The 19,305-nt window shown below is 57.7% G+C and overlaps 1 protein-coding gene across 7 annotated transcripts; it reads right to left on the reverse strand.

Moving 5' to 3' along the window:
- Positions 1–844: 844 nt before the first annotated feature.
- Positions 845–18,365, reverse strand: MDFI (MyoD family inhibitor). 7 transcript variants are annotated; one of them, XM_012448620.2, is made up of 6 exons: positions 18,110–18,365; positions 17,024–17,257; positions 16,582–16,668; positions 8,454–8,636; positions 5,233–5,457; positions 845–1,769 (listed from the first exon to the last, which is right to left on the reverse strand). In XM_012448620.2, exons 3-6 carry the CDS (start codon positions 16,655–16,657, stop codon positions 1,513–1,515), a joined length of 741 nt encoding a protein of 246 aa, XP_012304043.1. In that variant the 5' UTR covers positions 16,658–16,668; positions 17,024–17,257; positions 18,110–18,365; the 3' UTR covers positions 845–1,512. The 7 variants fall into 7 exon arrangements, with proteins under 7 accessions (XP_012304043.1, XP_012304044.1, XP_012304042.1 ...); XM_012448621.2 differs by lacking the exon at positions 18,110–18,365 and having other exon boundaries at positions 17,192–17,221; XM_012448619.2 differs by lacking the exons at positions 17,024–17,257; positions 18,110–18,365 and adding an exon at positions 16,889–16,942.
- Between the last annotated feature and the right edge of the window lie 940 nt (positions 18,366–19,305).

Here is a 19,305-nt window from a genome sequence, read left to right on the forward strand (position 1 = left end):
TTCATTCCTGGAAGCAGTGCCCACCAATACCCTTGCGGTCCCCTCTCAAGCCTTCATCAGCTGAGTCTTCTCCAAATCACCCTAACCGTCTGAGAGCCTCTCATGCCCCCCGGACCTCTCCTCAGGTCCAGGATGTGTGTGTGGGGGGTGCTGGTCCAGCTGGCCCCCTACATCCGGGTCCAGCTATCCCCAGTGCAGCCTGCAGTCCTCACAGCTGCCATCACTTCTCAGGTTCCTCCCTCTGCATACCAAGGCCGCCCCACAGATGGCCTTGGGGGCCCCTGCAGTCCTGACACAGCTTCCTTCTTTCTCAGACCCCTGGCAATGGGGGGATGCCTGAGGCTGCGTGTGTAACCCCAACCGGGCCTCCACTGAAGCCCAGGGGCAAGCCTGGGGTGCCCTAGGCCTGGAACTGGTCCCCTCCCGGGCACCCCTCTGGTACCGACATGGGCGTCACCTACGCCTTGGAACGACTTCATGGGGAAGGGCTGGAGAAGCTGGAGTCAGCAGGAGATTAATTAATCAAAACCCGAACACATCTGCTGTTAATTAATTCTATGCCAAGGTTAACTCTTCCCTCTCTGGGCTTCCCCTCCCTTTGGTGGGAAGAGGGAAATAATGGTGGGAGCAGGTACCCCACTTACCTTCTTCCCTTAGAGGGAAACGTGAAGAAGGGAGGGGAACGTGAAGGGCAGGGCAGTTTCTGGGGTAAGAAAAGCAGAAGAGGCAGGGCCCCCAGAGGGCAGGGCAGCCTCATCCATATGGGTGCTTTTTAGGGGTGGTAGGAGCGTTTGCTTTTGAGAGCCATGGCCCATGGAAATTAGTCATGAGTCCTGAGGAAATCTGAGATGGACAAATATCTTTATTTACAGCAACAAATAGAACAGACCCTCCCTCCCTTCCCTTCCTTTCCCATTCCAGTCTTTTCCATACTGTTCCCCCGCCACCCTACCCAAAGGCCTCGCCTAGCCCTGCTTTCTGGGGTTGCTGCATGGGTTAGGCCCCTACAAAAGCCTAGGATAGGAGACTGGAGAGGGCTGGCTGAGGGAGGGTGGGGTGTCTCTTTTCACATTTGCTGTCCTCTAAGCCCGAGGTGGTGGAGAGAGGCGGGCACCAGGAGCAGGGAGAGGTAGAGAGCCATGGCCCCACCGACCCATCCTCCCCAGGTAACTTTCACAGTGTTCCGCAGCCCTGGCTGGCCCCTGCAGCCCCCACCTCAGCCCTGCCCCTAGGTTGTCCCACCAGGTCTTCAGTGATGTGTGTCCCTGGCAACCCAGTAAAGAGTTCAGGCTTCTATGCCGTGGGCCCACCACCCACGGCTGAAACAGCCCCTCTGAGCATGACCCCACCATTTTCAAGGCTGGGGTTCTGAGAGGACATGGGTGGGTGAGAGAGGACCAGGGACAGGGGGCCTTCAGAAGCCTTGTGTGACAGTCCTGGGCCTGGCCCCACTCAGGGGGACCCTGCTGGAATCTGCAGGGGTGCCCGGCTGGCCCAGTGCCCGACAGAGGCTCAGGAGGAGAAGCAGAGCCCACAGCACTCCATGCAGATCTCCAGGCAGTCCGCGGACTCGCAGCAGGCATCCAGGATGCCACAGTCCAGGTCGCAGGGCAGGTCACAGTCAGCACACTCGCCGGAGCCGCAGCAGCAGCAGCAGAGGCACGAGTCCTCTGAGCTGCAGGAGCCGCAGGTGGCGCAGTCCAGGACGATGTTGCACAGCGTCAGGAACTCGCAGAACAGGCAGGACAGGATGCAGTGGACACAGCAGTCTGCGGGGTGGGCGGTGGAGACGGGGAGGGGAGAGCGTGTGTGAAATAGCCAGGGGCGTGGGGGCCCAGCAGCAGAAGCAGCAGCAGGGATGCTGAGTGCTCACCGTGCACCTGCCCATGCCAAGCACTTGGCACACATGCTAGGTGATGACCCCGAGGCACACACAATTGAGCACATCAGAGCAGGGTCCAGCCCAGGCAGTCTGGATCATCCTTGCTCTTAGCCAGCCTCAGTTTGCTTATTTAACCAACATATGGAGTGATACTTGTTCTAGGCACTATTCTGAGTGCTCTGCATGAATTACATTCATTTAGACCTCCAACGATGACTCTATGAGGCAGGGGCTATCACTAGCCCCCACTCCACAGATGAAGAGACTGAGGTTAAGAGAAGTTAAGTCGGCTTGGCCCCGTGGCTCATGCCTGATCCCAGCACTTTGGGAGGCCGAGGTGGGTGGATCACCTGAGGTCAGGAGTTCAAGACCAGCCTGGCCAACATGGCGAAACTCTATCTTTACTAAAAATACAAAAAATTAGCTGGGTGTGGTGGTGCACACCTGTAATCCCAGCTACTCGGGAGGCTGAGGCAGGAGACTCACTTGAACCCAGAAGGTAGAGGCTGCAGTGAGCTGAGATTGCACCATTGCACTCCAGCCTGGGCAACAAGAGAGAGACTCTGTCTCAAAAAAAAAAAGAGAGAAGCTAAGTCTACAGCCAGAATCCTACCACCTGGCTCATCTCTCACCTGGACACCTTCAACAGCCTCCTCACTGCTCTCCCCACTCCCTGGCTTTGCCCACTGCCCCCAAAGCATCTCCACTCCATACCGTGTCCAGAGGGATCCTTTAGAAATGTCTGTTGGATCCTGGCCCTCCTCTGCTCAGACCGCTCCCGTGGCTCACATGTCACTTGTGATAGAAGCTGAAGTCCTCGCAGTGGCCCCCTGGGCCCCCTGTGGTCTGGTCCCTGTGCCCTCTTAGTTCTCTTCTCCCACTTCTCTCCTCCGGATCACTCTGCTCCGGCCACGCCGGCCTCCTGGCTGCTCCTTGGCCATGCAGACACTGATTCCTCTGCCTGGAACAATCTTGCCACAGGCACATGCTTGGCTGACTCCCTCATCTCCTGCTTTGTCCAAATGCCACCTCTCGCCGAGGCCTTGCACCACCGGCCTCAATACTGCAACTGGCTGGCTCCGCCTCGCACTCAATGCCTGGCCCTACCTGGCTGCCTGCTTCCCCCAGAAGCCATTGCCTCCCACTGTACTACACGGTTTCCTCACGTTCATTGTCACTTCCTCCTACTGGATATGTAAGCTCCAGCAGGGCAGGCACCTTTGCCCATTTTGTTCACTGGCAGATTACAAGTCCCTAGAGCAGCGCCTAGCACATAGGGGTGCTGAATGAACAGAAATGCATGAAGCTGCACTGGGCACCAGCTGGGAGGGGCCGGAGCTGGGACTTGAGTCCAGGCTGCTGGCTCTAGAGTCTATGTCCTGCAGCCCTCCACGTGCTGGGGCCAGGCCATGGGGCAGAGCGTGCAGTTCTCCTGGCCAGGGGCCCCCTGGGAGACTCACTGTGCGGAGGAGGGAGGAGGGTCTAACCCTGTTCTCCTGCATTCCTGTGTGGAGGGACTAGGGTCTGGCAATCTCTCTTCAAACTGGATAGGGTGGTTCTCTTCAAATGTAAATTGGATGAGGTCACCACCTTGTTAAAAACCCTTCAGGGGCGCCCTACTGCTCTCCAGATAGTCTAGGTTCACTGCCTGGTTGGTAAGGACATCCCAGGACCCCTGCCTGCTGGGAGTCTCACCTTTGGCACTTCACCCTCCAGCCATACTGGCCATTTCTCACCTCTGTGCTCTCCTGGCTGGAGCCTCCTTCTCATCTTTTAAGGCATGCTCAGACATTGCCTCCAAGCCTTCCCAGGATTCCCTCCCCAGATTTCTGGGCTGGTGTGAGTGTCCCCTTGCATTCACATAATCTTCTTTGTGACTTTATCACTGCACTTATCACCTCGTATGGCGATTACCTATCTATGTCTCTCATAAGAGCTTTATGATGGCACGAACTAGGTATCCAACACATAGCAGGTGCCTAGGGCATTTCATTTTATTTTGCTTTGAGATGAAGTTTCACTCTTGTTGCCCAGATTGGGGTGCAATGGTGCAAACTTGGCTCACTGCAACCTCTGCCTCCTGGGTTCAAGCGATTCTCATGCCTCAGCCTCCCGAGTAGCTGGGATTATAAGGTCCCCCTCCATGCCTGGCTAATTTTTTGTATTTTTAGTAGAGACAGGGTTTCATCATGTTGGCTAAGCTGGTCTTGAACTCCTGACCTCAGGTGATCCACCTGCCTCAGCCTCCCAAAATGCTGGGGTTACAGGCCTGAGCCACCACGCCCAGCCAGGACATTTTACATGAATAAATGGCTCCTTCATAACTAAGACTACTGGGGCTGGGCAAAGTGGCTCATGCTTGTAATCCCAGCACTTTGGAAGGCAGAGGCAGGTGGATCACAAGGTCAGGAGTTTGAGACCAGCCTGACCAACATGGTGAAACCCTATCTCTACTAAAAATACAAAAATTAGCTGGGCATGGTGGCACACGCCTGGGAGGCTGAGGAAGAAGAATCACTTGAACCCAGGAGGCAGAGGTTGCAGTGAGCTGAGACTGCGCCACTGCACTCCAGCCTGGGCGACAGAGCAAGATTCCGTCTCAGAAACAAAAACAAAAAAACTGTTGGGCAGAATCTGCTCTGCGGAGTGGGCAGGTTTCTAAGCATGTTACGTGCAGATGTGTAAACTGAATCCATTTGCAGATGCCCAGGCCAATGTCCCTCCACACAGACAGGAACCACTGGAACATTCTGGGGTGAAGCTCAGGCCATCACTGAGCTCAGGCAGCTGTGAGCTATGTTCACCTGATGGCTGGTGAGGAGGGGGCTGGCTGCCCTGCAGCCCTACGGAGATCTTTGTGTTGCAGGCACAACAGCTGTCTGGGAGTCTGGATCCTCTGACCTCCCACTGCACCTTGCAGCCCTGCCCCGGCACCATTTTGTTCTGCTACATGGTCTTTTTTCCTCCCTAGACAGAAAATGTCTGTTTCCAGAAACAGAGTGGCTTAAGATGGATCAACCCAGGTGGCTCCGTTCCTTGTTACAGCAATTCTGGGAAAGCAAGGATGGGAGGTGTGGGGGAAGGGCGGGGGCGGGCTTGAGGAGGTAGGTATGCCTCAGTTTACCCAGCAGGTGCACTTTTCGAGGTTCTATGATTTGATCATGCATCAGGTTCCCTGCAGGGCTTGTTAAGCCCCACCAGAGTCCAATCCAGTAGGCTTGGAAGGAGGTTGAGATCCTGCATTTCTAAGCAGCAGCCTGGTGAGGGTGCTCCTGCAGGCCCCTGGGTCCTGCTTCCAGAAACCTGGCTTTGGAGGCCTCTCGCAGGGAAAGATGGGATGGGGTGCTTACCTTCCTGTGCCTGGAGGGGGATCTGGGAGGCGGTGGATTTGGTGCTGCTCTTACTCTTCTTGCTGCCCTGGCTGGCGAGAGATGGGTGTGTCTGCAACTTCCGATGGGCCTTGGGGCCACTCAGGGCACCGTTCCCCGCCCGTCTGGTGCTGCCCAGCTCTGAGGGGTGGCCAGAGCCATTTGGCAGTAGTGGGGTGCAGCCCAAGGGGTTCCCCTGAGGCTGACCTGGAGAGATGAAGAGAAAGGCTGATGGGAAAAGGGCGGGGGTCATTCAGCCCCCAGAGCTGTGCTCAAATCCTGCCTGCTTCATTCTTTCATACACCCCAAAGCACCCAGCCGTACTTATATCCTGCAGATGGGGAAACTAAGGCCCAGAGGGAAGAAATGATTAGTCCGGAGCCATGCCATGAAATTGAGTTGGCCCTAGCCCCTGACTGACTCTTAGTTCAGTGCTCAGTCCAGAAATGACAGATGTACAAGGGGAGGGGCTCGGAGCCCTGGACCTCTCCTTCGTTCCTCGCACAAAGTCCATTCTCCTGCTCATGTCATCCTGAGGTTTCGGCAGAGTGGTGGCAGTGGCGGTGTTGGGGAAGAGGGGTGGTTTGGCTGGGGTAGGGAGGATCGCAATGAAGCAGTTAACCTTCACCTTGGCCTCTGCCAAGCCCCCAGCTGTTATTGCCCTTGGTGCACTGGGTGATTTATTGGAAACATCTGTTTGGGGATGCATGCCTGGCCCTGGAATCCAGGGGCTCCTCACTGCAGCCCCTCTACTTCCTGCTCCTTCCTCCTGGTGCCTTAACTCAAACCTCTGCCCTCTGAATCCCCAGCCCCATCCTGCCTCTGTGGGCAGCTGGCAGAGTTTGGGGAGGGGCCTTGGGGTCTGGGAGAGGAGGGAGGGAAGGCGGCAAGAGGAAGGGCAGTGGGGAGACCCCCAAAGCCGGGAGCCCTGGGTCCCCACTGCAGGCTGAGGGATCAAACTTCAGCTTGATCAATGGGGTGCAGGCGAGGTGACTCTGGAGATCCCCCAAGCCCAGAGTTCCTTGTTGCACCTCACTCAGGGATGTTCAGTTCTGGGTCAAGAGATGAGGGGAGGTGTGTATGGTGCGGGGAGTAGGGAGGGACTGAGGAGGGGTCACTGAGAGCTCTGGGGCTCCTCAGCTAGGCAGGACTCCTGACTCCTGGGCAGGACCCTGTGGCCTCAAGGACCCTCTGGAAATGTAGGGCACTTCAGTCCCTCAGGAGCTGGAGTCTGGATAGCCCCATCTCCTTCCAGACCTGGCCTGTGTATGTGAATTGTGTAGGAGGAAGATGTCTTGGGGGCCCTGGAGCCCAAGGAGAGGGGAGGGTGGCCTTGGTGCCTCCCTTGGCAGAGGAGGCCAGGTCTTCCAGTGATGGCAGCAGTCACAACATCACACACTGAGTGCTTCCCGCACACCAGCCCTTCTAAGTACTTGCTGCTCATGGATCCCCTCGGTATCGCTAGCCTTCTTTTACTGATGAGGAAACTGAGTCCCAGAGAGGTAGAGGTACAATAAGGTGCCCACGGTCACACAGCTAGCAAGTGTCAGATATGGGACGAGCTTTGAGATTAAGAGCTGGGCTCAGAGAGCAGAGGCCAGCAGGGGGGCAGAGGCTGGGAGACAAGTGACAGAGGAATAAGCTGCTACTATCATGACAGTCACTACCCTCATGACTGGTGGCATGCGTGTTTCGGGCAGGTATTATGTCCCAGGCACAGTGCTGGCAGCTTTAGGTGGAACAGCTTCTTTAGGCATCACAAGAGATCTACTACTGGCCCCATTTCACAGATGAGAAAACGGAGGCCCAGAGAGTGGAAAGCTTGCCAGAAGTCCCTTAGCTGGGAAGTGGATTGGGGAGGGCATGAAGATTGGGAGAAAGGAGCTGAGGACAAGGTCAGGGGTCAGGGGGAGGGTGGGAGCCAGGGTTCTGGAGAGGCTCCATGCTGGGAGCCTCCAGCAAGAGGTGTGGCTGGTGCCTGCATCTGGGTAAACAGGGGTAAGGCTATGGGAAGTGGCCAGGCCTGAATCATCCAGCCCCCACCTTTTGGCCCCACACAGGGTGACTGGGCCGAGTCCTTGGCCAGCTTTGGTGCCCCTTGCCCTGTTGCCTAAACATGGGTGCCGTGACCAGAGGGCGGGAGTGTGCGGTGAGCTGAGGGATCTGGGAGATGTGGACAGACACAGAGCTTGCCTGTGGCCATGGCCGTGCGGGCGGCCGTGGGGCTGAGTCACAGAGCAAACACTCAGGGCTCACAGACACAGGGGCATCTGTCCCATTCCCACCAGGCCCCCTCCTCCACAGCCATGGCACTGAGCTCTTTCAATTCTGCTGGTAGGTGTGCTGGAGGAGACCAAGGGCCGTGCACTAGCAGGATAGTAACCCTGACTTCCAGGGAGTCCAACTTAGCCCCAGATGCCCTGGCTGGAGGAAGCTGCCCGCCTGGCCATGCCAGCTGGGCATGCAGACAGGCACTGGGAAGAGTGCTGGGCCGGGAGACCTGAGTTTCGCAGCTTGGGACCAGGGTGGGCGGTTCTCTGTGCCTGTTCCCTCATCTGTAAAATGGGCTTGGCAGTAGCCATCCTGCTGCCTCACCACAGGCTGATTAGGCGAGCAAGTGAGCCCACTCAGGGACAGAAAGTTGGGAAGTAAAAGTATGTCTACAGATGTGGGCAAATCCTCGTTGTTTATAAAAATGATCCCAGCTGTTGCTTCTACTCTTGAGGGTGAAGGTGGAAAATTCTCTCCCTCCCAGGACCTCCTTGGAGAACTCAAGCCAGGCCTGGGAATGGAGCTGAATTTTGTTCTATTTGTCCCCCCAGAGCAACTGGGGGCTTCTTCCGTTTACCCTTGATTCCCAGAAGAATGGGGCTGCATCAGGCTCGGGCTCGCTGCCCCACGCCAGCCCCGCAGCTCTCTTCCTGAGGCCGGGGGTGCCTCTCTCCAGGCAGCCGCATGCTCTCTGTCCTGAGCCATTTTGCCTGGAGCCTGCCCGCACTCCTGCTTCCTAGTCACTTTGCAGTGGAGGTCTGCCCCTTGACAGACAGCACAGTGACAGTGTCCTACCCCTTTCTGCTGCCGTGCTGCCACCCTCAAGCTCCTGGCCAAGTGGGTGCACCCATTTTTGCCAACCCATTTGCGTTGAGTTCCCTAGTGCAACCGCTACATGATGCCATCCAACCTCCTGGTCCCCTAGGACTCACATGTCACAGCTTCTGTGGGGACATCGAGGTCAGTGCTGTCCAAGGCCTGGGGGACCCCAGGGCCATTGCCTTGGGGCATGGGGGTTGCCGCCTCCTCCAGAGAGCCCTCCTCTGGTGCTGCCTCCACAGGGTGAGTGGATCCTGTTACTACCTCCAGCCCAGGAAGGAGGGATAGGGTCTGGGCTAGGAAAAAAGCAGATGACTGAGGTCCATTGTCCTGGGGCCCTCCGTTTGCCATGCCCTGGGCCCCGCCCCACAGCCCACCATGCCCACTGAACCCTCATTCTTCGTCTGTTTGCCCCAGTTACCCAGCCCTTACTCTATCTGACAACAGCAACAGACTCCAAAATAGAAAGCTCCCAAACCACAATCTGGGAGTAAGCAAGGGTGTGCATGCACGTGAGTGTGTGCACGTGTGCGTGTGGTGTCGGGAGGGGCAGAGATGGTAGAGTATAAAGAGAAGTGGGGAGAGGAGGCAGAAACAGCACAGGGGAGAACAGACGGATGGTCAGCGACGGAGAGATAGGGACAGGCATCGAGAGTGACAGGGAGAATCAAAGGGACAGTGAGAGGTAGAGGCAAAGAGAGATGAGCGTTGGACTGCGGGAGATTGGGTGTGGAAGAGAGATTCACAGTGACCCAGGGACAGACAGCCTGGGACGGGAGCGAGACACAGCAATAGCGGGAAAGTCAGTGATGGAGAGAAAGATAGAGATGGGGCAGAGACAGAGGCGATGGAGAAGGGAGCACTGTGTGATATAGAGCGCGGAGGGAGGCACGGGAGAAACTGGGCCAGAGAGGATGATGGCAGAAGAGTCAGAGGAACCTGGGAGTGAGGAGCAGGGAGGGGCTACAGTCAGGAGAGCGACAAGAAGCCGGCCAGAGCGCTGGGGAAGAGGTGAACCGCAGCCACATGTAATTACAGTGGCTCTGTGCAGGGGCGGCAGGAGGCAGAAATGGAGCCACCTTCAAACCCACAGCTCCCAAGGCTGCAGGACTAGGGCCCCTAGGCTCAGGGGAAAAAAAGGAATGGGGGATGGGTAGTGAGGGAGGGAGGAAGAAAGGGGTCTGAGCTTCCACACACTCAGCCAGGGGTCATGGGCAGGCCCAGGCTGTGCCAATGAAAGGGTGTAGGGTGCAGCCTGAGCCTCTCATCAGACCTCAGCCTATGCGGTTAGTTGAAAAGACAGGGGTCTCAAGAGGGTGGCCTTCCACCTGCCCCCTCCCCACATATCATGCTGGGAGAAAGAGAAGGAGCAAGGAGACACAGAAACAAGAGGCTCAGAGATGCAGAGGCCACAGGGCCACAGGGAGAGGCAGGGGGACACGGGGAGGGGGACATGGGGAAAGGCAGGGGGACACAGAGGGGGACATGGGGAGAGGCAGGGTGACACAGGGGGACACAGAAGGGGACATGGGGAGAGGCAGGGGGACACAGGGGGACACAGAAGGGGACATGGACAGTGGCAGGGTGACACAGAGGGGGAAAAGGGGAGAGGCAGGGGGACACAGAAGGGAACATGGGAAGAGGCAGGGTGACACAGAGGAGGGCAAGGGGAGAGGCAGGGCGACACAGAGGGGGACATGGACAGTGGCAGGGAGACCCAGAGGGAGACACGGGGAGAGGCAGGGGGACACAGAGGGGGACATGGGGAGAGGCAGGGGGACACAGAGGGGGACATGGAAAGAGGCAGAGTGACACAGAGGGGTACAAGGGGAGAGGCAGAGTGACACAGAGGGGGACACGGGGAGAGGCATGGGGACCCAGGGGGACATGGAAAGAGGCAGGGTGACACGGAGGGGGACATGGAAAGAGGCAGAGTGACACAGAGGGGGACACGGGGAGAGGCATGGAGACACAGAGGGGGACATAGAAGGTGGCAGGATGACACAGAGGGGGAGATGACAAGAAACAGTAGGGAAGCCCAGAGAGTACACACCCCATGGAGAGACCCAGAAAGAGACACATGCAGAGACAGAGACACAGGGTAGTCTTGAAATGGAATCAATCACAGAGAACAGAGAGGGGCTGACATATGGTGTCCTCTATGAACTATCTCCAAATGACACAGAGAGGAAGGGGGCGGGGGAGAGAGAGGCAGAGAGATCTGAGAGTTGAAAGAGGAGAGGAGGGAGATAATTAGAGGGCTCAGTGGAGGCCTGGGCATGCAGGCCTGGGGGAGGGGAGTTGGAAGCACGTTGAGGGGAAGATCCTGGGGCCCAGCTGCCTCCCTGGGCCCAGAGCACAGCCCTCTGTGGCCGTGACCCTCAGAAACCCCTTAAGAATCCTTGTTCTAAGGGGTCTGGTCCCTCACGGTCAGGGGGATGGGCACCCCAAGGCCCCACATGGGAAGCACAGAGGGCAGCAGGCCCAACAGGCATGCTCTCACCTGCCCAGTGAGAAACCACAGGCCTTGCCTGGAGACAGGAGCTGGGGCAAGGAGGAGGCAGGGCTGGCGCTCCTGGGATTCCCGCAGGGCAGCGGAGTTATTTGCTGGGAGCCCTTCCCGGGGCCCATGACTCCAGGAAGGCAGGGGTGGGTTCCTTCCAGCTCCATCTGCTCTGTGGGCCTGTTGAGAGCCCTGCTCATAGCTGGGTTGATCATTGAGAAATCAAACGGCTTTTGGAGGATCAGAGAATTTGGACAAGTGGGAGCAGGCAAGTGGAGACGCCAGTGCCAGATGGTGCCTCTCCTAGCCCTGAGCCTGGTCTACACCAGCTCAGATATGGCTCTTGCGGGCTAAGACCAAGTTGCCATAAAAAGGGAGGCTCAAAGGGAAAAAAAAAAGACAAAAAAAATTGTAAAACCAGGAGTTCAAGACCTACTTGGGCAATATAGCGAGACCCCGTTCTCCACAAAAATGAAAAAAAAAAAAAAAAAAAGACAAAGGAAAGAGAGGCTTAGGGTCCTAATTTTCAGGAAACCAGGGGCCTGCCTAGCTCTGGCCCCTGGACCCCAGAGGCATCTTCCATGGCCCTGGGCCCTGAACTGGGAGACCTGACTCTCCCACATAGTGTAACGAGACAGAAAGACCTGAGTGAGGAACGGAAAATCCGAGCCCTGTATTCATCAGTTACCAGCCTGGCAAGTTATCAGAGTGGGGCTAATTTGTCCTAATGCTCATGCCACAGGGTTTCAAGAAAGAAAAAAAATGCTCATTAGGGGGTTGTTCACAAGACTTTCACCCACAGCCCCACTCCTCTTCCCTCTGTCCCGCCTTCCCTTCCTCTCTTTCCTTCCTCCCTCCTTTTTTTTTAAATGAGTAGTTTGGCTTCTGACCCTTCCCCTTTCATTCATTCCTCCCCCTCCTTCCTTCCTTCCTACCTGTGCTGCGTGGTTTAACATTTATTAAGCACCTACGAGGCACCCAGCAATATAACAAGTACTGGGTATACCCAAGTGAGAAAGAGCAGCTCATTGCCTTGGAGTTCTCGGTAAGGGGTGGGGTGGGCTGGTGGCTCTTACATACACAGATGTGCAAGAGTGATGGTAGGGCATCTGGAAGAATGGTGGAAGCACAGAAGACGGGCCCCTAGCTCAGATGGGTGAGTGTGGCTAGCAGGCTTTCTGGGGCAGGCAATACTCACACTTAGTCTTGACCAATCAGTAGCACAGAAGGGGAGTTTTGAGAAGAGCAGCAGGAATCAAGACTCCCAGTGAGCCACCACATGCTCTGGGGCGGTGTTGAGGCTCGGAAGCCTAGAATGATAGCTGGGGCATGACAGGCCTGTGGTCACTTCCCAGGCTTCCTGCAGAGGTCACGAGGGCTCCCTGGGGTGACACTGTGAGTCCTCTGGTAGAGAGAGCCAGGACTTCTGCTCCCTGCCCTGCTTCCCTTCCTCCCCGCAGTGTTAGAGACAAAGGGTAGTCTTGAACTGAAATGGAATCAATCGCAGAGAACAGAGAGGGGCTGATATTCGGTGTCCTCTATGAACTATCTCCAAATGACACAGAGAGGAAGGGGGGCAGGGAGAGAGACAGAGAGAGCTGAGAGATGAAAGAAGAGAGGAGGGAATGTGAGGAAGATGATTTAAGGAGCCTGGAGTTCACATCTCCAACCTCCTTACCCAAAGTGTCTCCACTCTGTGGGCAGTCTCTCCTGACAGTCACCTACAGGGCTGGTGACCTTGGATCTGGTGGGAACAGGAAATTATAGAGTGCAGATCGAGGCCCAAGGAGGAACATCCTGCAGGAAGCCTACCAGGCATTAGACCATGGAGGAAAAATGAGGAAGGAAAGAAAACCAAGTCCAGTAATCCTGACCTGGAGACACACAGAGGGACAGAGAACCTCCAGAGCCAGGAGGGGCCGCAGAGGGGACCCAGCAAACTGGCACTGAGAGCAGAAGAGGGAGCTGTGCCAAGTGTCCAGAGACAGGGAAGCCGAAGGAAAAGGAAGAAGCAGCTGCAGGAGGACCTCGTCTGCAGTGGTGACACTGCCCTGGTGGCCCAGACCCCGAGGTGGGGACTGAGAAGCAGCACCTGCTTGGAACAGATGGGGCAGAGGTGCCAAGAGCCCACGTTTCCATTCTGTAACCGAGACACTGCTGTCCAGCCACAGAGGGGAGAACATCTCAGGGGAGAAACTTCTGGAGAGTGGAAGTGTAGAGTGGGCAGGAGGGAAGGGGGTGGTCTGCAAAGGCGAAGGAAGCCCCTGTGTGGATGTGCAATTTATGACCTGCAGAAGGTGCCTGCCAAGGGAGTGAGTGGATGGGGCTGAAGTCCTCGTCTTCCCAGTAGGTGCCATCTGCTCACCCAACTGCACGCCTGCTCCTTCTGACCAAGGGGGCACCTTTTTCTAACCTGCACCTGGTGCCACGCATGCCGGTGGCATCTCTGAGCAGAAGCTCCCGGCCCTGTAGCCCTCCTCTCAAGGGTGGCTATCTACAAAGGGGAGATACGGAAAGGCAATAACTCCTTTGCTTCAATGTGCTCCCATTCCTAACATGGGATAAGATTCTAATAAATGTCTGGAGTTCTGGAAGGACAGCTGGCCCCAGAAGGGAGTGGGAGTCACGTGTAAATCCATGAGCCCAAGAGGAAAGGCCGAGATTCACACCCTCAGCAAGGACTCTGTGGGCTCTCCCTGCCCGCCATCCACCAAGTTGAGGGGTGGTCCTGGACCAACAGGGAGTAGGGGGACCTCTTTCAGGCGGGATGGGTTCAAGCCTGGACAGTGCCCATGGGAGTTCCACCCGGAAGACCCCTGGCTGGTGTGGAGAAAGGCCCATGCTCCAGAGCTCTGCTGCCTGGTGCCTTTAGTGTAGCCCTCGTCATTGTCCTTGTGGACTGTGGATCTGGGCTTCCCCTTTGGAGCTCTGACCATCTCTGGAGAGAGAAGGCCAGAACCTCCTATGGTCAGAGAGTGGTGGCTGGAATCTCACACTTCAGTCTTTCCTTGGCTCGGCATTCAAGGCCTCAGTCTGCATCTTCAATCTATCAATGTACCAGGATCCTGTGTTCCAGGCAGACTGGCCTCTCCATGGCCTGGGCCGTCACCAGATATTCTGACCAGTCCACCCATGCTTATATTGTTCCTGTTGACCAGAAGCTCCTACCTCTCTCACTCTCCAAATCCAACTCATCCTTCTGGACCAAGCTCAAACTTCACCTCTTCCTCTAGAAAGTGTTCTCTGACCCAGTTGCTGAGGACTTAGTTCCAGTGTTCCCTCTTGTTAATAACTTGTTAGTGAAGTCCTAGCTTCTCAAGCAGACTATAGTCCTCCCAACTCACTCCCTGGGGGTGGCGTCCATATTCATTTCTGCATCCCCAAGGGGCACTCAGCAAATGCCTACCAGGGAGTACTTTCCGGAGTTCGGAATGCCCCAGTCAGGGGAAGGAGAGAGAGGGCTGAGGAACAGGGGTGGCATCTGGACCTGAACCCCAAGAAAGTCAGAGAAGGTGGACTTCTCTGATGCACACATGGGTAATGTGAATCCATTGGTCACAGTCCGAAGCCACCAAGCTGAGAACCAAACAGGGCCTGGGCTGACCAGTTAGGCTGGGTCAAGTTGGTTTTATTTTAGGTCTGAAGGCTCCAATTCCCTAGGAAATTCAATTTAGAACCATGAACAGGAATGTGACGCCCCAGTGCTGGGCAGAAATGTGCCTGTGGGCTAGGGAGCCAGGCTCCTGGGGCTCTCAGGGGTGGGTGGGGAGGAGGCCTCTAGGAGAGCCAAGGGTGTGGGGGCTTGGCCGCCTGCCCCTACCAGATCTGCCCTGAGGCCCCTTGTGCCCTGTCTGCACTGGGGTGGCTGAGGGAGGGGCTGACTTGCTCCCTGGCTGTCCTGCCAGTAGGGCCTCTGGGGGCAGCGCTGTGGCCTTGCTGTTCTGTCAGCGCCCAGGGAGCAAAGCGTGGGGGATTCTGGTTTCGGATTCAGGCGTCTGTGGGGTTTTGGCTGGGTCTCCTGCGGTTTCGGCTTCCTGGGCAGCAGGCTCATTCTCCCAAGGCGGTGGCAGAGCGAAGCCTTGAGTTATGAAAGCCGCATTGTCTGGCCCAACCCAGGCTGGGGAGGGGGTCTGCTGGGGCGCTGGGGGGCCTCGAGTTACAGCCCAGGGCTTCACCCTCCCAGTTGCCCACCTTGGCCCCGGTTCTGTGCAGTTAGCTCTCTCCTCTTGCTGCTAGAGCTGAGGGTGGCTTCAGCAAGGAAGGAGATCTTGGAAGGTGGAGGGAGACCAGAGAAAATGGATCAGGGGAGGGAGAAAGCTGGGGAGAGTAGGAGGACGGGAGAGCAGGAGGCTGAAGAAGGGAGGAGGCAGGAGGGAGAGGCCCAGCGGGACAGGGAAGGTTCCCAGACACAGAGAAGGACCCTTCCAAGTGCCCTGCCCCCAGCTCTCCCTCTGGGCTGAAGGAGTCCAGTTCTTGGAGGCGCTCATCCTGCAGAAGGCCCCGTTGCAGGGGCCCCACAGAGACGGCAGGGAATTTGAGGCTAGGCCAAGATGGGCTGCAGACACACTGGTCTCATCTATGTGCTGGCTGTTGGCCAGACATCTTCCACTTGTCCTCACTCTGGTTTAGAGGACCCCCACCTCCACAGTTAGGCCTCCATACCAAGTAGGTGGGGAACGCGGAGGGGCCTCCTCCAACAGGCAGGCAGGCCACGAGGGCGGGTGCATGTGGAGGCTGAGGCCAGAGAAGGGAAGGAGCTTGTCCAAGGCAAGGCAGGGAGTTCACATCAGAGGTTCAGGAGCAGACCTTCATTATTCAGAGTCAAATAGGGGAACGGGAGAGTGGGGCTGGCGGGGAGGAAGGCAAGGACTTAGACAGAGGAGATTCAAGTTATGAAATCCAGGTTCACACATCTGCACACAGTTCCCCTGGCCCTGAACACATCCCAGAGGTTCCTGACTTCTCCCTGACCCGGAATTCCATTTGGGAGCTTCAACTAGGCATCTGGCCAGTGAGGGGAACGGACTGAGAACCACAAGCCCGCAAGGCTCCTACCCCAAACCCCCTCAGGGAGTCAAAAACCGTCCTTGGCTTGGGAGGCTCCCCCAGGAATCCCGGGTGGGTTACAGATGGCGCCAGGAGCGGGATGGGGCACTTCACTCGGGCTGTAGACATGGGGTGGGGGTGCGCGTGTGTGCACAGGGCAGGGGCGGCGGGGACTGGCCGGCACGAGAGAGAAGAAAAGAGAGGGAGAAGGGATGGCAAGAAAGAGGGGAGGGGCCGGGTCCTGCAGCCGCTCGCGGCAGACAAAAGTTTTCGGGAAGCGCTCGGCTCTAGTTGGGCTGGGGGAAGGGAAGGAGAGAAAGACTCAGACAACGTCCACTCCCTCCACACCAGGCCCCCATAAATATTTACACTTTGGGCAGAAACGGTCGAGACACAAATCCCAGACGGACAGACAGACACCGCGGAGTGTGTGTGTGTGTCTGGTGTCAGGAGTTGCGGGGAGTTGGAGCCAACTTGGCAGAGCCGCAACCTCTGTTCAGAGCCCTGCCTCCCCCGCCCAGACCCCTACTCTCCCTGGGCCAAGTCCCCAAACCCAGACTTTTCGTCCCTATCCTCACCAAGCTCCCCAGAACCGTCTCCCCGAGTCTGGGGGCGGAGGAGGAGAACTAATAACTGGCCCCTTCTGCCGCCACCCGCCCCTGTCCAGCTTTGCCCTCCACTCCCGGTCCTACCTGGGCCAGGGGCTGCGCTGGGGGCTCCATGGGGCGCGTTGCAGCGAGAGGACCGCTGGCCGCTCACCTGGTACATCGGCCCCGGACCTGCGGAAAACAGGGCTCAGCGGGCGAGGCCGGGGGCGGGCAGGGGGCGATCATCCCCCAACGACGCGCGCCTCCCCAGTCCACTCACTCATGCGAGCCGCGCTATGCTCTCTTCCAGCCGGATCCCCGAGAGGGGACCGCCATCCGCGCCTGCTCCTGGCGCCCCCGCCCAGGGCCCGCTCACTCCTGGGTGCTCTCCCGGTGCCCCCTCCCCTCTCACTTTTTCCCTTTACGGCGCCTGCTCGCGCCGTTCGCCCCTTCCTTCTTCCTTCTCTCTCCAGCCCCCTCGCTCCTCCCCTGCTAGCCTCTCCCCTCCCCTCTTCCCTGGCCCACCCTCTCCCCGCCCCCTCCTCGCCTTCCCAGTCGCCCCTCTGCGGGTCCCCTCCCTGCGCCGGGCTCGGCCCAGCCCGGACCGGACACGTTTGTCCGCGGGGCGCCCGAGGCCCGAGCCCCCACAGGAAGCCGGCTCGGTGCGCTTCCTCCGCGCTCCTGGAGCGGGGCCTCAGTCTCCCCAAATCCCTACCCGCTGAGGACAGGAGCCCCGCGAGCTGCACGTTTTCCTTCGCCTGTCCAAACTCTGCAAAAGTTTCTGGAAAATCAGGAGAAACAGAGAAGCCTCAACCACTTCGTGCAACTGTCTGAATAACTGCGGCCTCCAAATCTCTTTGCCCCAAAGATGGGCGCGATCAAGTTCCTCAGTCACCTTATGCCCCTCAGTCTCTGCCCGGGGTCCTAAGCCGGGGACCGGGATCTGGGCTTCCAGGCCACCCGCCCAAGCCGCCAGGGTTGTCTGTCCGGGAAATCCGGTTAGTGACCAACCAGCCTCCCCTGTGCCGCAGCAGCCCAGAGCATCCCCGAACCCTGCCCCTGCCAGCTGTGCGTGGGAATGTGTGTCAGAAAACCGACTCTAGGGGCAAATAGAGGTCCTCCGAATTCAGCCCTTCTTTGGTATCCAGAGTGGAATCCGAGGCCTTCTAAGATGAGGGTTCGTGGAGAAAGGGGAGGGAGGGGGCCTTGGGCCAGCTGAGCTGTGCCTCTAGGTGGTGAGCCGTGGTGGTAGGAGGGCGCTGCTGCCAGGCCGTCCGAGAGGGTTCAGGGACCCTCAGCGCGACCCCGGGACCTGGTTCTGGGGAATGGGGAAGACCTTGGAGCCTGCGGCCCTCCAGGTGGGGCTGGGCGGGTCCGTGGGATGATGCTCAGGGTGGGGCGGCCCCCTGGGGTGATAGCGTCTTGGCCACACTTGGCCGGGGCCGCCTAGGAGCCGTGTCTGGGCTCCCCACCACGAGGTCAGTGAGAAAATTGGAAGGCAGCGGCGGCGCCAGGCCACCTTTTCTAGTCCCGGGTCCAGCCGGGTCTGGAAGTGGGGAGCTGGGACGCAGGAAGCCGGGCGTCCCACTCCCCGCTTTTTGGACTCTCCCAACCCCCCATAGTCGCTACTTACGGCTCTCGCAGGTCCTCGGGGCGCCGTCGGGGCCAGGACCAGGATGGCCCCCACGGCGCCGGCAGCGCTCTAGCCACCGCGGCCGCGTCCCAGATATGGGCTGGGGTGGTTGCGGCCCGGAGGAAGGTAGGGCGGGACGGGAAGAGAGGCTTCCGCCCCCTAGTCCTGGCTGCTCGCTGCGGTGGCCTGTCCTAGCGTCCCAGGAGCCGGCCGGGATCCGGCTGCTGTCCAGGAGCTCTGGAGAGCTGAGCCGACTCCCCCTTCCTGGCACGGGCTGAGTCACTCAGACGGGACGCGCCCGCGGCCTGGGCCTGGCGGCTGCTGCATTCTTACCTGCTTACCTGGGCGCGCACGCTGGGCCTCACCCACCTCCAAAGGCAATCATCACCGTCTCTTTCCGTTTCCTCCCGCGTATAGGGCCTCCTCCCGAACCCCAGACCTCAGTGCTACACCCCTCCCCCTGGTTTCTCAGTCTCAATCCAGGGCCCCTAAACTCTGCATCAGCTGAGTCCTGGAGCCTTACTGTTCCAAGTCGCCTGCTTGATCTCAAAAGCCCTCTGAATCTGGCCCAGTACTAACGTCTGTTTTGTTGGAAATGTTTAATCCCACATGCTGGTTATATAGGTGTCCTCAGTTTGTAAGGATACAGCAAGCAGAGCATTTTAGGGTTAGGCAATTTTTGGGTATGACTATTATACTTGAATTAAAAAAAAAATTTTTAAATCAACACATTACAATCAACATTTCAGGACAGAACCCGATAGGGTATGATGGCGGGGGGCCTGGCGTGGGGGCTCAGATTCCAGACCTACCACCTACTATATTTCTTTGGGGAAATCCGTTTGCCTTTCAGCCTCAGGAGGGATAAGCATTGGGGCCCAGGCCCAGGACTGGGGTGAGGTAAGTGAGACACTCATCTGGTGTGCAAGATTTCTGGGGTGCCAAGATAAGGAATTGTTTTTGGATGCAGGATCTTGCTCTGTCGGCCAGGCTGGAGTGCAGTGATGAGATCTCAGGTCACTGCAACCTCCTCTTCCCAGGTTAGAGTGGCTGGGTCCACAGGTTCTTGCCACCACACTTGGCTAATTTTTTTTGTTTTTAGTAGAGACGGAATTTCACCATGTTGGTCAGGCTGGTCTGGAACTCCTGATCTCAAGCAATCTGCGTGCTTTGGCCTCTGAAAGTGCTGAGATTAC

Source organism: Aotus nancymaae, unplaced genomic scaffold, assembly GCF_030222135.1.
Source record: "Aotus nancymaae isolate 86718 unplaced genomic scaffold, 86718_ANA_hifiasm-v0.15.2.pri h1tg000040l, whole genome shotgun sequence".
In the NCBI taxonomy this organism is placed as follows: domain Eukaryota; kingdom Metazoa; phylum Chordata; class Mammalia; order Primates; family Aotidae; genus Aotus; species Aotus nancymaae.

What these genes read in the sequence shown, in the direction of transcription:
- MDFI (XM_064360433.1), bottom strand. An exon ending in CAGCGCAGCCCCTGGCCCAG is followed by an intron (nt 8,637 to 16,581) that starts GTAGGACCGGGA and finishes CTTTTTTCCTAG; the next exon opens with CCCAGACCCTATCCCTCCTT. An exon ending in CCCCCTCCAGGCACAGGAAG is followed by an intron (nt 1,770 to 5,232) that starts GTAAGCACCCCA and finishes CCCACCCCGCAG; the next exon opens with ACTGCTGTGTCCACTGCATC.